This window comes from Crinia signifera, chromosome 3 (assembly GCF_055691185.1).
Source record: "Crinia signifera chromosome 3, ASM5569118v1, whole genome shotgun sequence".
NCBI lineage: Eukaryota > Metazoa > Chordata > Amphibia > Anura > Myobatrachidae > Crinia > Crinia signifera.
Genome location: NC_139219.1, coordinates 82512402 through 82530749, shown reverse-complemented (window position 1 = coordinate 82530749; position 18348 = coordinate 82512402). Strand labels below are relative to the sequence as shown.

Sequence of the window (18348 nt, the reverse complement as noted above, 5' to 3'; positions counted from 1 at the left end):
ACTTTTACCGGCAATTGAGCCAGTTAAAGACAGAAAATCGGGTCCATCGCGTCCATCGCATGCCTTAAGTACCTTAACTTAAGGCATGCGATGTACCACGACGGGCGCCGTGCTAGGAAACAAGTACCAATTCTACTACCAACTGTAATCTCCCTGAAACTAGTTTTCAAAAGTAGGCAAGTATGATTATAGACCAGAAATCAGGACAATGTTAGTCAAACACTTAATGCAGTGACTTGCAGACTAAAATGTGGAATTAACAAATGGTTATTCTTCCATAATACAATTGAATTCTTCCATATCACGCAATTGAATCCTCTAATGTATTGCTGGAATGTCGTTCTGTGTAACCAAAATGTGGATTTGGTATTGGTTTACAAGTCTCTCCCAGAAATTGATTAATATGTGATTTATTTCCTGTTTACAGTCTGCTTGGCACAGTGCTACCCAGCTGCACAAACTCATTGTTCAGTTACCTCAGGCCTCCCTGCGCCACAAAAATGAATTTTCTGGAATGTTCTCAGAGGTGCTTGTAAACGAATAAGAAAAGTAATTATAAAATCCCCTGTGGATCAGGCTGCTGCTCAGATCTGCATAGAAGGCGATTAAATCCTATGGCACGTTCCTCTGATTCCATGTATTATTACATATATTATGCAAACGCAAATACTTAAAGCACATTAATCTGGTGGACAATGGGACGGATGCTGATTTGCATAATTGTTGCCATGCCACCTCTGCTTTACAATGCAGTTATATTGGCAATGTACAGTTATGGGCGTGGCCATAATAATATAAACTTGCTGGCAGGCCACCGCACCGCTCACATATGCCCTCCCCCTACCCTACTGTGCCGACTTGGCTGAGCCCTCAGTCAAGCAGCCAAAATGTCAGCAAGTGTGGACTGTACTTTTACCACTATGGGCATGATAGTTGGAAGCAAGCCCTATATTTATGCAAGTGAGCCATTATCATGCGTCCAGGTCACAATAGGCAAAAGTAATTGACAGTGAGGGGAACAGTGGCGGCAATATGCATTTGCATACTATGTACGAACAGCCTAATGCAGGAGATTTCTCATGTTCACATGCATAGTGCAATTCAAACGAAAGACTTCCCTTGTGTGCTCACGATGTATCTTGTATGAAAAAAAAAGGGATTTTTTAATTATAAATTAAAAGTCATCCGGATAATAATGGCATTCCTGTTACAATTACTCATAGATAGGGCTCATGTCTACCTTGCAAAATTGAAAGAATGATTTTAGACAGATCGTTTTACCAGTAATTGTGGCATCAGCTTTACGTGGGCCTGATTAGACTCTTATGTCATTGCAGATAGGAAATTAGCATTAAATAATAGATAAATATGGGGTTTATGTATTAATAGTGGAGCCAAGGAAAAATTTCCCATAGCAGCCAATTAGCATCTACAGTACCTGTCATTTTATAGAATGTAATTGATAAGCGCTACCTCAAAGCTGATTGGTTGCTATGGGTAACTTCTCCACTGGTCCATTTCTCCAGGTGTGGATATTCAATCTGTGCCGCTATTTCCGCCGCTGGAAATTGCCTCACTTTTCTATTCAATGCTATCAGTACCGACAGCATTGAAGGCAGAGGAAGTCGAATCTGTTTTGTCGGAAACGGACGCAGTTTGTCAAATTCACGGCTGTTTTTTTGACAATCCGCTGCAGTTTTCGCCGATCCACGGACTTTCCAACGATTGACAGTCGGATAATTGAATTCCAACTGTCGAGTTACTGTCAGATCAGATGAAAAAAGACCCCGAATTCTGACGTTTCGACAGTCGGAATCCCAAATTGAATACCCCTCAATGTCTAGGTCAACAGTCAATAGGTCAGCAGCAAAAGTCCGACATGTATAATGTCTACCTTGACAAAAGGGCAACAGTGACAAAAGGTTTACACATGTAAAAGGTAGACATAGAAATGTTGACACATGAAAAGGTTGACATGATTCAATGTCGACACCTGAGCATGTGGACCTCCAAATAGTTTGCTGCGTACCCTTGCGTGGCTCGCTTTGCTTGCCATGTTCTCTTCCATGGGATTCATTCCACTAGCGTTGCGCTGGGCACACGTTACTGTTCCCAATCGTAAACTACATGGATGGTAAAGTATGACAAATTCAAAGAAATGGGGGAAAAACATGCAAAACTCATGTTGACCTTTTCAAGGGTAGACCATTGCTAAGCTGACATTTACCAGGTGTAATTTTGCCCTTTTGTCAGTGTTGACCTTGTGCATGTCATCCTTTGTCAATGTCGACTTTCAGTATGTCGATCTTTTGGTGTCACCCTATTAACTGTCTAGCTAGACATTGTCTGTCAGCCATTCCGGTTTCTCTTTCCTCCACTCTTTTCACTACATGATGCATTAACCCATATGTCTGAGATTGGTTGTACGTAACATAAACTCACAGATATCTAAACTGTTATTTTTTTTCTTTTTGTTACTGATACTGAAGCTTAGGTAGTGTTTTATTGTATTTTTCTGGGGGGGGGGGGGGTTTCTGTTTGACAATGAATATCACTGTGTTGTGAGCTTTCCATTCATATAGGAAACAGGAAAAAAATGAAATCCAACTTGACTTTAGCTTAAAGGCTTTAATTGTTAAGTTTGAGAATTGATTGTAATACCTTACACATTAGACCTGATTTGTCTATTCAGTGTGATACTTACATTTGAACATTTTACAGCATCTCTTATCATGTTTTCATATGTAAAGCACTCAAGCTACGTAGCAACATATGTCCTGTTCCGTCAGACCACAATGATAGTCATTTGCTCTTCTTTTCATAGTGTGGAAAGCCGCTGCCAGGACTTTCGAAACAAGAAGATTGCTGTGGAACAGTGGGCACATCGTGGGGTTACAGCAAATGCACGAAATGTCCAAAGAAAGCTAGTAAGTACTCTGACTTTGTACCTTGTATGTACACTGATAGGAAAATTCAATGGCATACAGGAATAGGGCTCACCAGAGGGTCCCATCTCACAATACAGCAGTAGTGGTGGGTGCACCTCAGAGCTCCTTTAGAAGAGCAGGGATCACAATTTAACCCCACTGTGAACCACACAGGGGCTGATGTATATGCCAGTGCCCCTATGGGGCTCTGAGCCCAGATGCAGGTGACTCCGATGTCTCTGGGAGTTATTCCCATGGGGCAGTTACATGAGCTAAATCGATTTTCAGTGTATAAACTGTAATTAATAAATGTGTAATGCTTTTTCTCAGTCCAGTGCTTAGCCTGTTTTCCACATTTTTTTTGTCAATTGGTTGCCAAATTTTCTTGAATCACAGCTCCCTACAGTACTTTTTCAAGGCAACCTTAGTCCAAAAATTTGTTATGGATAAATCAAAATTAAATGTTCTCAGATGCAATACAATACATAGAACAATACAGTAGGGGATTAGCAGAGTAATCATATTACTCACTTAATCCTATTAAAGGGCTACATGAGGATGGCTCCATCTGTAAGTCTTGTGTGCTCTCAGCCAGCGCCGGGGAGATGGGCACGGTTGGGGGTGTGGGGGGGGGGGGTGCGGCGGGGACTGGTGGACAGCTGCGGGGACCGATGGGGAGCACTGTCAGAAGGGAGCTGGCGATCCGACCCCCAGACCTCCGCTTAAGGACAGCGGCTCCATCTGTACCTGTCACTCTTAGGTTCTGTTATCTAGGGGTGGCCATACTTGCGGTTCTAATTCTCCACATACAGTATTTTATGATTGGAAGCCATTAGCACTGGTTTTGCCTATTACTTTGACCATTAATAATTTGTTATGGTCCTGGTTCCCCAACGCAAAGCACCCCTGGGTACATAGGCACATAGTTTGGGAGCCACTGCCCTGGTCTCACTTATTAAACAATATCACACATTCCTTTTGCAGGCCCCACATCAGGGCATCCTGAGTGCTGTCTTTTTCTCTCCACTTGTACTTCCCAACAATGGCTGAATGTTGTGGGCACTTTAGGACACCATAGTAAGAGCTGTGAGAGATTCATTTGTTCTCACCAGAAGGAAGCACTTGACCAGATAGTAGCTACCCACCCAAAATAACAGCAGTCCCTGACAAAGGCTGAGCCTGCTCTCTGAGATGAACATGTTTGGAAACTCATTGCGGACAGTTGGTTCCTCCACTGGTGTAGCTAATACTGGGAGAACCAAGGGAAGGATCTCCTCATTGGCTGTCTGCAGGGGCAGGGGTGGATCAGGGTCTGGGCTTTGAGGGTGTATTGGAGAGTTGGTACATTTTAAATAGCCACAGAAGTAAATTGCTCCATTTGGGAACACTTTATTTATTTATTTATTTATTAACAGTTTCTTATATAGCACACACATATTCCGCAGCGCTTTACAGAGAATATTTGAACATTCACATCCGTCCCTGCCCCAGTGGTGCTTACAATCTATGTTCCCTACCACATGTACACGCACACACAAACATTCTAGGGTTAATTTTTGTTGGGAGCCAATTAGCCTACCAGTATGTTTTTGGATTGTGGGAGGAAACCCACACAAGTGCGGGGAGAATATACAAACTGCGCACAGTTAGGGCCATGGTGGGAATCGAACCCATGACCTCAGTGCTTTGAGGCAGTAATGCTAACCATTACACCATCCCTACTGCTCCAGAACACTTGTGCAGTAACATAAGAATCCAATACATAACAACAAACTCATTACAAAATTAGAGGAGGTGATGATGAACCATGATTCATTTATTATTGTGATGCTGAGGACCTGACTCATCATGAGTGTTTTCACCCAGGGCAAGCATATGAATTATGTTCGGGATTAACCATTTGACATTAAGGTGCAACCTTGTGCCGCTCACAATGATTCATATCCAATCTCTTCGTTTGTTCGCAAGCTTATTTCAAGTTTCCAATGCAACTCATGAGAAAATAATACAATTAGGAATCCCAGCACAGCATGTGTTATTTTTGCACATTTCCTGCAGGTTACCATTTTGTACGTTTCCAGTCAGGACACAGCTAGTGCTTAGCAATAATCTGTGAGCAGAGCAAGCCTCCACAGGGCACATGTCGTTCCAAATCAGAAGGCTTGGCGTCAGAGCATGCAAAGTGGATGTGAAAGTCTTGAAGTTTACTGGAAATATCTATTCAGGCTGGTTTATAATAAAAAGGGAAAGTCACTGTACATGCCTACCAGACTCTGCAAGTAATGAGATTTTCTGCTTATTGTTACATAAAAGTTAATCGAATACATTTTCCTTTTTATTCTTAACAGCACCTGGAGAAAAGCTGATTTCATGCTCAGCATTTCACTGTTTGCTACTTGGTGTAAGAACTTTCTGGCAAGCATATAGCAGTGCCAATGGAGTCATCTTCTGCAACCCATAACTGCTGATAAATATTATTATTAGAGAAAAACATTTATTTATTGATAAAGTTATGTATATATATAGTGCACATTTTAAGTAGTTCTTTGCAGAAAATATTTTAGGGATTTATATTAGTCCCTGTCCCACTTTAGCTTGTCGTATACAGGTGGAGTATCCCTTCTCCAAAATGCTCAGGACCAGAATAATTTTGGATAACGGATTATTCCATATTTTGGTATATTTTTTATATTTGAAAGCGGTATCTTGAGATATCTTGCATTTATGATGTATAAGCACTTTAAACACATGAAATGCACACAAATGTATTTTATTTGTGCATGAAACAAGGTTTTACAAAATGAAACAAAGTTTGTGTACAATCTCCGGTACTGAATTTGAATGCAAAGCAATCATGTCCTTGCACATATTTAGTGCCAGTTACATGTTATTTCCCCAGTAGTGCCAGTGACAGATACAGATGGAGCCACTCTCTTCCAGCCTGGGACTGGCCGGTCGGATTGCTAACCATCAGCCCCCGCCAGCCGCCGGAAGGTTACGCGCGGAAGAGATGCGCGTGCATCCCCTTCAAATGGTGCACCCTGCCGGTCCCTCACACTCGCCTCCCCACTCCCCCCCCCTAACACTGCCCATCTCCCTGAAGCGGAGACGGAAAGGTTTTGCATCCCCTGGCGCCCCGGCAACTGGGACGTGGTGCGTGTGGGATGCTCGCGTGTCCCAGTCAGATGGAGCGCCACCTCACCAGCGGGCGAGCCCCAGCGTTGGCTGAGAGGCGCTCTATCTGTATACCCAGTAGGTTTTTAGCAAAAAATTTTTTTCAAATAAAAGTACATTTTGGATACTATGGTTTTCGGAATAATTTGGATAACGGATATTTGGATAAGGGATACTCAACCTGTATATTTCCCATCACATCGACATAAAAACATTTTGGGGCAGATATAATGCAGAGCGGATTCAGAGGCTGTGTAGGATGCCAGCCAAACTCTGAGGTGTTTTTTTTTTAAGGGACAGTCATTTACAAGGCCAAATTATGCCTCCTAAATGTCTGCCCATTTAAAAAAAAGTTTGGCCAGCATCCTATACAGCCTCTGGACCCGCTCTGCAATACATCAGGTCCATCTAAGCTTGAGTACAATACTTTATAAGATATTCTGGAGCTACATGCAGAAAACAAACAATAGCAGATTGACAGAGGTAAATTTACTAAGATAACAGTTCTATTGAAGATGGGATGTTGCCCATTCTACTTCTTATTTTTTTTTAGCACCTTCTAGGTGATGATAGATAGAATCTTATTGGTTGCTATGGGCAAAATCCCATCTTCAGTAAAACTCTCTAAACTCAGTAAAATTACCCCACAGCTTCCATTATATTGTCACTTTGAATAGTCTTAGTCTTTAATTCAAGTGACAATAGGGTTGACCCAGAAGCAGGAGCTATAGCACAGCCGGTTTTTGGGGACATTCCCACGTCCCGCCCGGGGCCGCCATTGTCCCGCGGTGGAGGGAGGGGCAGTTGAGGGTCCCCCCAGTCTGACAAGAATAGATGCTGTGTGCATGCGCACAGCGTCTATTCATCTCCGCAGAGCAGTGGGAAACGGGAGCGCGGCCTGAGGACGCATCATCCCGTGAGGCCACGCCCCCTTTCAAAGGCCACGGCCCTTTTTCGGGATCGCGCATGGCTTCGCTGCGCGGGAGTCCCGATCTCCACCGGGGAAAAGTTGGGAGGTATGCAATGCTAAAATATGTCAAACCGGCAGGAGGCATCCTCTGTAGAAAAAAATGCCACTCTGATCTGCGGTTGCATCTGTAGATGGATCAATGTATCAGATCAATGTGTGACCATTGGACATCTGTGTTACCAGGTTACGCAGGATGCCCAGGGAAATCACACTGCCAGCTGACTTGACCCTTCCTGCAATACCTAGCGTAACAGGATGTGGTTCATTCTTACTGCTTGGAAAGCAGAAGTGACACTGGGTCCTGATTGTTAGTCCCATGTCTTTCCACCAAACAGGAATATACGACCATACATTACTGTGCCGCCTGATCTCGTCCGATCTCAGCAGCTAAGCAGTAATTTGCCCGATCAGTACCCACCGGGCGACTGGTAGGGAATATCCGGTGCTGTACACACTGAGGTGAAATTAAAACACCGGGCATCACATGACAAACCACTTCTTGCCTTTGAACTTTCAGAAAATTCTTTCCTCCCATTCATACTTAAAATTTGTTAGGAGGGGGGTGGTCCCCATAGGTGAAACATTTTCGCCCATTCAATGTGATTATCACTGTCGATAATAGTTACGTACAATTAAGTACTTGTTATTATATATAATTTTTTGTTGACACCTTAATTTGACACATATATTTTAAGTGAAGCAAATAAAAGTTATATCTTAATCACTCATTATCATACCTATCACAACATTTATACAGGCGTGCCCCAAAAACCTGTCTTGTTCTTCCTTTGTCCGTCTTTGGACATCCCCCTTTTTCAATCAGCTTTGATGCTGAACATCTCTTGGGAGCACCACCAACCTAGTACCCCTGACAATAGTTGTCAACACTGGTCATATGTTGGTTAATTAATCATATTTTCTCTTATTTGTCGATACCAATTGCTTTCTTGCCTGTGAAGATCCAAACCCCCCAGTTTCCTAACAAACTGTGGCTCTCCAGTTTTTGTGAAACTACAAATCCCAGCATGCTCTGTCACAGTTTTAGCATTCCCTAATAGCAATAGTGTGGCAATCCATGCTGGGATTTGCAGTTTCCCAGTAGCTGGAGAGCCACAGATTGGCCAGTCCTGGATTAGATGAACAAAAGGAGTGTACCAAAACTCACACTCAAAACAAAGCGGACAACCATGTAACGGTTTCTTTAAATCTTAGTACCCCACACTCACCCAATCTGTGTAGTATAGAATCTCCTCAAGGTATCTTTGTACTGCTAGTATACGTACCGAACCTCACTTTAATTTTGGTGGTGGTAATACTATAACGGTACTTTTAATGAAGATCCCTCCTAGTTTCCTTTGTCCATTCAATTTGGAGTAAGGAGCGTAACTCATATAAAACATGTAATTAATCAAAATTTCTTCAAATTACAAAGGCAATTTGTATTATTAAGGTCCCAGAAATTAACATTCTTCATTGTGGAATTCTTTTTGGGTCAATTTATCAAAAAAAACAGATGCTAGGACATGATCTTCGATAAGAACCAGTCACTCCGATGAGGAGTAAATTATAAAGTGATAGGTAATGCTTCTAGGTTTAGTCTGAGCTGTACATCCACATGCCATCCATATGCAGAACATTGTACCTGAGTGCTTCAGGAAGAGCTCCATTCCACTAGAAAGGGTTCAGAAGATCCTTCTCCAGGCAAATCCCCCCATAGGCATACGCAGGCTAATGTCCTCTTCATAAAATGTTACAATTAATATTACAATCAAATGATACATTAAATTGGAAATAACATGTTTTTGCAGTAATTATTCAGTTTCTGTATCACTTGTGTGTGGGTTTAACTAAAGGCAGAACTGTCCGACTCCTGTGAGCCTGGACTTCTGGGGGGATGGGGGTCGAGGGTTTTCTCTTCTGACGTGCAGGGGCCCAGGGAGGTTACAGTTCTGATTTGTATGTTCCTACGGCTGCGGCGTCCCGCTGTGCCGTGTCCTTGATGCTGCGGTGTTGGTGCCTGGCGAATGACTGGCCGATGGGTGTTGGACAACGAAGGGTGAGGGGATAGTTCTCCTCCTTGGCGGGGGTGATGGTGGATGCCGCTGGGGTGGGGGTTCTGTGGTGGTAGGTCTGGGCGCTCCTTGTGTCCCTGTTCAGCCGGCTGCGAAGGTGTCCGGTTTTCACCGTATCCCTTTGCTGCCTGCCGCTGCGGGTGGGGGGACGTGGAGCGTCTGACAAGGGCCGTGGGCAGGTGGAGCTTTTGATCGCTCCTTCCCACCCAGACCTACCACCACAGACCCCCCACCCCAGCGGCATCCACCATCACCCCCGCCAAGGAGGAAAACTATCCCCTCACCCTCCGCAGTCCAACACCCGTCGGCCAGTCATTCGGCAGCCAGGCACCAACACTGCAGCATCAAGGACACGGCACAGCGGGACCCGGCAGCCGTAGGAACATACAAACCAGAACTGTAACCCCCCTGGGCCCCTGCACGTCAGAAGAGAAAACCCTTGACCCCCATCCCCCCATACCCACAGAAGTCCAGGCTCACAGGAGTCGGACAGTTCTGCCTTTAGTTAAACAAGCACACAAGTGAGCAAAAACATTTTATTTCCAATTAAATGTATCATTTGATTGTAATATTAATTGTAACATTTTATTGTAGTATTTGTAAATGTATGTGTACCTGCACCATTTGAAGTAAAATTAATTTTGCGCAGAAACCCATTGTTTATTCATCCAATCCTGGACCAATCACAAACCCCACAACAGAGGAGCGGAGCGCTACACTAAACTTTACCTTTACAATTTGTCAACCCAACCCGGAACGGTCAAACGGGTAGTGTAGCAGCTAGCACCACACAAGAGAGGACAGTGTGCAGACTCCGAAAAAGACTTTAAACTAATGTCCTCTTCAGTTAAGCTATTCAGAGCTTGTTAAATAGCCCCATAGAAAGGACATAGTACTACTATAATTGCTTTGATAAAATAGGCTCCCTAATTTTTCAAGCAAATGTATTAACTGTTTCAGTGTCTTCAGCACTTTAAATAAAACAAGGCACCTGGCAGAAAACAAAGCAAAGTGTTCTGTTTTTTTCTATTTTATATTTCATCTGTTATAACTTATATTGCATAAAAAAGGTCACTTACAAAGCATAAAATATCTAGGTTTAGATGCACACTGTGCTAGTCCTACTGCTGAAACTAGACAGAACGTTCTAAACCTCCAGTAAATATGAAAAGTTATAGAATTTTGGCAATATATTAAATCTTGTTTGAAGAACCGACCTGACCATAGTAAAGTATACTGTGGGTTTCATTTAATGAGATGCGAAAATGTGATTTGTGCAATTTTTAGTCAAAAAACCTTCCGAAATCGCACTTTTTCCCGAATTCGTATATTTAATGAGATGCGAAAAGGGACAAAAAACACGTTTTTTGCTGCAAAATCGCACATTCTGAAAGTGCAATTTTTAGTACCTCCAGAACTCGCATCCAGGCGTTTTCCCATTGAAAAGTATACAAATCGCATATTTAATGAGATGCGAATTCGGGAAAATGTGTCTAAAAATTGCCACACATGCAGACCAGGTTCTGACAGGTGAATTGGCCAGAACCCTGCACAGATCATTGAGATCTGTGCATGGTCCTGTCTTAAAAAATGTTTAAAATTTTTTTTTTTTTTTAAATGGCGTGGGGTCCCCCCTCCTGAGCATAGCCATCCCCGGGCTTATTGAGCCGAACCTGGTTCCAAAAATACGGGGGCCAAAAAATCTGGGGGTCTCCCGTATTTTGAAACCAGCACCGGGCTCCAACAGCCCGCGGTGTCATGCCACAGCCGGGTTGACACTTTTTACATAAGGTCCCTCGGCCCAACCATGAGCACCGTGGCTGGTCAGCCTTGGACGGGGAACCTGGAGGAGTGGGGACCCCCCCCCAATAAAGCAATAAAGGCCCCCCCCCTAGGCTTCACCCATCCAGGGCTGAAGCCCGGGGCTGTCATCGGCGTCCCAGGGCTTTGGACACCGGCCTGATAGGGATAAAACAGTCATTCATAACATTGCTTTATACAGGTGAACTACAAGTGCCAGCAGGCCTCCCCGCATGCTAAGAATTGGCGAACCACAAGTCACAGCATGTGGGGCATTAATGCGCCCACTGGGACTTGTAGTCCACCTGTAAAAAAATGTTAAAATAAAAGACACACACACAGAAATGTATAACTTTATTAAACACACACCTCACTTTTACACCAATATACCAACCCAGGGTCCAGCACTGGCCTCCCTCCTCCAGAGCCAGCTCACCCCCGGGGGGGGAGCCGGCTTTCTCCGGCACTGCTAACAGCTTCTATAGTGGGGGTGGCGGCCATGGGTGTGATGTAATGCGGGGGGGGGTGTCCGTGGATGTAATGTAATGCGTGGGGGGGGGCGCGGTTTCTGTAATGGGGGGGGGCTCACCTGCTTCTTTCTGCTGGCTCCTGATGGGGGTCGGGAGCTGGGAGCCCGCTGCCGCCGCACTTGTAGGCCAATGGGAGGTGTTGTGCGCTATCGTGCATGCGCAGCAGCCCTCCCGTGGCCATTTTGGATTTGGGTAAAGTGCCGCGGCCCAGCCATCCCAGGGGGGAGCGCGGCCGTCCCGTTTTTAAGGAGTTTTGGCCTGGTTTCCCGACAGGCCAATCCACCCCTGAATAATAATAATAATAATTTATACTTACTAGAAAACAGAAATATGTATGCCGTATGTACAGTATCAACTTTTTTTTTTTTTTTCACAGCCCATCCATCCTATGCTCAGTATATGGAATGTCCTCAAGGCTACAAGCGTATCAATGCTACATTCTGCCAAGGTAAGTAATGAAGCTGGACAGTTATTGGCATAATATGTATGGTCATGAAAATTACAAACATTATAATTGATCTTTACTGTTTTATTTGCTTTTATTTAAACTTATTAATACTAAATGTATAAAATGAAGTAGATTGTGTTTATATGTCCTTCATATGTTCAGTTATGTGTTAAAGGGCAGGATTTGGTTCTGATTGTACACATTTTATGATTGGCAGCCACCAGCACTGGTTTTGTCCATAAATAATTGATTATAAATAATTCGAATTGGTCCTAGACCACCAACCCGGGGCACCCCTGCAAGTGTTTTGAGGCACCCCAGGGAGCCACGACACACAGTTTGGGAACTACTGCACTACAGTATATGTTTTTCCTGTATTTTTCTACAGAGTATTTTATTGCATCAGTAAAACTGATTTAATGCTCTTATCTCTAAGTCGTTCTCCTTTTAGAGTTATACGGTAAATGCTTTCTATCATACAGAGGAAACGAGCCTATATGGTCTCATATGAAAGCTATGCAGTCTTTGATGAATGTTTCCAATATCTTCCTAACAATACTGTTTCTCACATGGCTGTTTTATGAACTGTTAATGATGCCGTGGTGTATAGTTTTTAACAAGTATTATCTATGTGTTCTGGCAATTGTAAATACTGTACTAAATCATCGGGGCATACTCTAATGGCTACATGTTATTGCATGTTTACGGTGCGGTTATTTTATTCACTGCAGCGTTCATATTGACACAGCTGGTAGTCGAGGTGCATGTTGTAAAGTACAAATTATATGTATACAGGAGCAGGAAGCTATTTATTCATATATGCCATTATGTCACAAATGGCACATAAAATATAATTACTTTTTGCTTGCATTATGTACTAAATAGACATGAGTGAAACAGTTCATTAATGACGAGTGGGGAACAATGTGCTTATCACCTCACAGCCTTGAGGTTACTAAATATGTGGATAGTGTCATCATTTTGTTTAAATGTAAGTTTAGGTTGCACTCCCTAATTGAAAGCAAGCCCCAACCATTTACCTAATGTGCAGCTGGGTGGTGAGTGGTGGGTTTTTCTGGGGCAGGACATACCTACCAAGGCAGGAATACCCACCACAGATGGGGCAGACCACACCCCCCCCCCCTCCATTCTTTGTGTTGCTCCCCCCTGACCCTCCACTCCCGCGATCGTACGCCGGAGCTTCCCTGCTGCTGCCCCCTCCACCATTCACAGCAGTGACCAGGCTCGAGGATGTTCGGACACCCGAACCCCCGAGCAGCCCCGAGCAGGGTCTGCCGCTGGCACATGCTCAATGCAGCGAGTGGCGGCGGGGGCAGCGGCTGGGGATCAGAGGGGCGTGGGGTGCGACAAGAGGGGAGAGGGAGCGACCACTGGGGGTGGTGCCCCGAGAGGTGATGCACCAGTGGTGCATAGCTGCAGGCATTACTGGCACACACCTGCATATTGGTAGTATGCCTGGTACCTGCATATTGGTAGTATTTACATAACTACTTTCAAAATAAAAAGGTAAGAATGTCTGGTTACTATGGGAACACTAACATCTATTCTACTATAGTACCTATATGTTGCCCCAGTGTGATCAGATATGTGTGTTCAATGTGAGTTGTGGTGACGGGGAGGGTTGAGCTGGTTGCATCATTTTTGATTATCAGAGGGCAGCGCCTTCGCAGTTCAAGGCCAGGGTATTTTCCATAAAAAATACTACTAATTTGGCTGCAGACTGGCATCACAGGGAAAGGGTTTTCTCATAAGCTTTGTCCGTGCATGTGATAATTGATGTGCAATGTGCAATGCAATGAATTATCGCATTGCGAATTGATCCGATATTGGCACAGATGCGGGTGGTAATAAATCGGCCCCATAAACTATATTAGAACTGCTTCACATTATAACCTCTTCAGTTACTCCTCCAGTCTCTGCCCACAGTAGGAAGTGACCTAGTCAACTGTGAATGTAATATACAGTATGTCTGCTTTTCCTCTCTCCTGATTCCTGTAATATAAAGCAGTTGTCCATGACCTGTCTCTCTTCAGCTCCTAATGAAGATTTATCTTTATCAATTGGAGATTTTCCATACCTTAGCGACATTTGAGCTTCACTAGCTACATAATATCAGGAATCCTCATGTGGAAGCTACAAAGACCATTTACTGATCATTTTTCTGTTTTACCTACAATATTATGTTATATTATAACGTTGGGAGCACTACATACACATGTTTTATATTCAATAAATGCAGTTGCATAATAAGCACAGCTCACATGAGGCTGCATTTGGCAGGACTCCATTCATCGGAATGAGCACATTAGAAGCCATTTTTTTTTTTTTTGCTGTGCATAAAAAAATTTGATCTGTAGTCTTTGTATAATCACAGAACTATTCCATCCCTCTGTGTATTAAACTTTACTGTAACAACATGTATATGATATCTATTATATATATATATATATATATATATATATATATAATAGGTTGAAGAGTGTGTGTGCGTGTGTGTGTGTGCATGTCCGTTGCATTGCGGACACACCGTGGCACTCAGAGCCCCCAAATTTGGCAACAAGGTACCTCTATACCCGGTGGTGTGCACCTCGAAGCCGTTTTTGGGAAATTTCAGAAATTTAAAAAACACCAAGATTCAATTTGCCTTGAATCAGGATCAGGGAAAAAAGATTGACGATCTGGGAAACAGATGATGACGGAACAACACCACACCTGAATTCATTGCTCCCATTGAATATGAATGCAAACACATTCCAACATTATGGTGGAGGATTTCAACAAAACGGAATATTTGGGGATATACATATACCACACATCACACACACACACACACACACTCTATACTTGCATACCTCACCCTCTCCCTGGTAATGTGTGAACCTGTGGTGAAATACCCTTCTTATCAATTAACCAGCTCACCACATGTGACAGTAATCAGACATTACCAGGGAAGTCCAGGAACAGAGCATTTTCTACCTGAAAGAGAGAGTCAGGTAGGCAAGTTTCACACACACATGACACACACAGTACACCACATACGCACACACAGCACACCACACACATAGATACATAGCGCACTACACACACACTAAAAGAGTACAACACTCACAAATACACGCACACACACTTAAATATTGCACACATACAGAAACACACAGAACACACACTTAGACATTGCGCAGAAACACACAGCACACTACACACACATATATACATAGTGCATACATGCCGCACACAGACATCCATTCACCTCCTCCCTGACTCCGCTGCTGTCTGCAGAGTACAGCAGCAGAGGCGGTGTGTGACCCCCATCCAACCTCCATAATGACCACAGGATGCTGCGGTCTGGAGGTTGGGCTACCCCCATTGATGTAAACAGGAGCCGGGTCAGATGAATGTGACAGGTAGCAGGTGGGATGAATGTGACATGTAGTGTGACATAGAGGTGCATGTCCCTGCGTCACCCCACCATCTCTGTCCCTGCATTACCCCGCCATCTCTGGCCCTGCGTCACCTCACCATCTCTGCCCTGCATCACCCCGCCATCTCTGTCCCTGCATCACCCAGCCATCTCTGTCCCTGCATCACCCTGCCATCTCTGTCCCTGCATCACCCCGCCATCTCTGTCCCTGCATCACCCCGCCATCTCTGTCCCTGCATCACCCCGCCATCTCTGTCCCTACATCACCACGCCATCTCTGTCCCTGCATCACCCCGCCATCTCTGTCCCTGCATCACCCCGCCATCTCTGTCCCTACATCACCCCGCCATCTCTGTCCCTGCATCACCCCACCATCTCTGTTCATGCGTCACCCCGCCATGTGGCATAATGTGAATTTTGGCTCAATCCAGGTGGCATAATGTGAATTTTGGCTCAATTCGGGTGGCATAATGTGACTTTTTGCTCAATCCGTGTGGCATAAAGTGAAATTTGCCACTTTCTGTGTGGCATAATGTAAATTTTGGCTCAATCCGGGAGGCATGATGTGAATTTGGGCTTATTCCAGGTGACATGATGTCAATTTTGCCTCAATCCATGTTGCATAACGTGAATTTTGGCTCAATTTATGTGGCATAATGTGAATTTTGTCTCAATCAAGGTGGCATAATGTGAATTTTGGCTCAATTCGGGTGGCATAATGTGACTTTTTGCTCAATCCGTGTGGCATAAAGTGAATTTTGCCACTTTCTGTGTGGCATAATGTAAATTTTGGCTCAATCCGGGAGGCATGATGTGAATTTGGGCTTATTCCAGGTGACATGATGTAAATTTTGCCTCAATCCATGTTGCATAACGTGAATTTTGGCTCAATTTATGTAGCATAATGGGAATTTTGGCTCTTTCCGGGTGGTATAATGTGAATTTTTTTGCTCATTCTGTGTCGCATAAGGGGAATTTTGACTCTTTCCGCATGACATAACAATTAAGGGGCAAGTGTAAGGGGGTCTACTACTGTTTTGCATAATGTGTATAAGAGGCATACAGCATGGTACACTACACTCAAGGACATGCCCCCTTTTGAGAGGAGGCACCGTCTTTTTCTGGATTGGCACATAACTTCAGCCTTTAATTTCCCATGCCTTACCATACCCCCACTTCAAAATTGACACTTCGACCATTGCACACACATATTTATACATAGCACACCTCACACACTTACACATTGGACAGATACAACACAACACACCACAGTACACACACCCACATACACTACAACACACACAAAAACAGTACAACGCACACAAACACACAAAAATAAATTCATCATAGGTGCTAAATCTCAGGAGTGGATGTGGAATTCATCAACACACACCAGCTATCAAGTCAGGAGTGGTGCATTTCAAACAACAACAACAATACCCCTGATTTCATTGCTAGCATTGCGTATCAATGCAAACACATTCTAACATTATGGTGGAGGCTTTAATAAATTACAATCTTGAGCCATAAATGCAACATAAGACAACATTTTACAGCAATTTTGGAAATTTAAAAAAAAACAAGGTTGTCCCGGGCAACGCCGGGCGGGTCAGCTACTGTAGTATATATATATATATATATATATATATATATATATATATATATGAGGGGTTGTATAGCAGCACTCCACGGATTCATACAAGAAGACTCTATATATACTGTATATCTATATACAACATATCATTTGCAATCGGTGACCACTTTATGAGGTACATCTAATAGTACTAGGCAAGAATCCTCCTTGCACTCAGAACAGTCTATTTTTCATGACATTAACAAAGAGCTGTAATCATTCATTTGAGATTGTAATCCATTCGTAGATAAGATATTCATGTTGCCAATCTCCGATTATACCAGAGAGGCTCTATTAGATTTAGATCTGGGGCAACATTTACTAACGTCAGAGTTGCTAGGATGTAGAAACTCATGGAAAACACTGCACATAGACAGTGGGTCCTAAGCCCAACATACAGCAAATTATAGAGGTTTGTTTTTAAATGAATATTGGTGCATGTATATCCTTTTATGGTGCAATTAATTTAAAGGAACAGCGCGGTGCTTCCATTGTTCTTTTTTATATTTGAGTTAGCCCTGTGGCGTGCCACTAAAAGGGTCACAGTACAGGGTATATACATCAGATGCAGTGTCACCAAAATTCCAGAAGCTAGAATAATATTTATTAAAATAAAGTTTAAATTTACATTATATTTTTTATATTTATTTTTATGTTGATATTTTTTAATAGGCGCATAAGTATCTTCTGTTGTATTTGATCCCATGGTCAAATCCATGCAGATCACATTTACTCAAATTACATTATAAATGATTAGATATTTGCATTAATTAATGGTTATTATTAAGTGGCCATACAAATTAGGATTAAAAAATTCTACTAATAAAATTGTATATTTTATTTTTTTAATTACAAGTACAGTATTATACTGTATGTTCACTATTTCTTTTTCATTGGTTGGGATAACTCATAAGAAGTGCTGTCTCAATCCAGAATCCAGTGATTTTTTACATTGCTCAAAAAAAAAAATACATTGTATAAAAATAAGCATTTTGTGATTTATATAACCCTTAAAAGAAGTTACAGCAAAATATAACTGAAGATACAAAAGGGATTGTGAAATAAGTCAGCTTTTCTTTGTCACTGACGTTTTTTGTTTATGACAGAAGAAAACTTTGGTGACAGAAGTGCTTAGAAGTGCTGTAAGAAGATAACACATTAGCTGAATCAATGCTTTTCTAAATATATACCCCATAGCGATATTTGGATGTGATAAAAAGCAGAAAACACTGAAGAGTGTCAGTAGCACTCCCTGTGTGAAGAAATAAAAATAAAAAACCTCACTAGAGTTCATTCTGTGCTGAACATTCTAACTTAGTACTACTGTACATGTTTATAATAGGTTCCTATTC

General features: G+C 42.9%; 1 protein-coding gene across 3 annotated transcripts in view; it reads left to right on the top strand.

Moving 5' to 3' along the window:
• Positions 1-18348, top strand: part of LTBP1 (latent transforming growth factor beta binding protein 1) — a 350064-nt gene that overhangs the window by 201355 nt on the left and 130361 nt on the right. For all 3 annotated transcript variants that reach the window (XM_083176114.1, XM_083176113.1, XM_083176112.1), the window contains 2 exons: positions 2825-2927; positions 11850-11921. In XM_083176114.1, coding sequence (XP_083032240.1) covers positions 2825-2927; positions 11850-11921 — 175 coding nt within the window. The remainder of the gene's footprint in view (positions 1-2824; positions 2928-11849; positions 11922-18348) is intronic.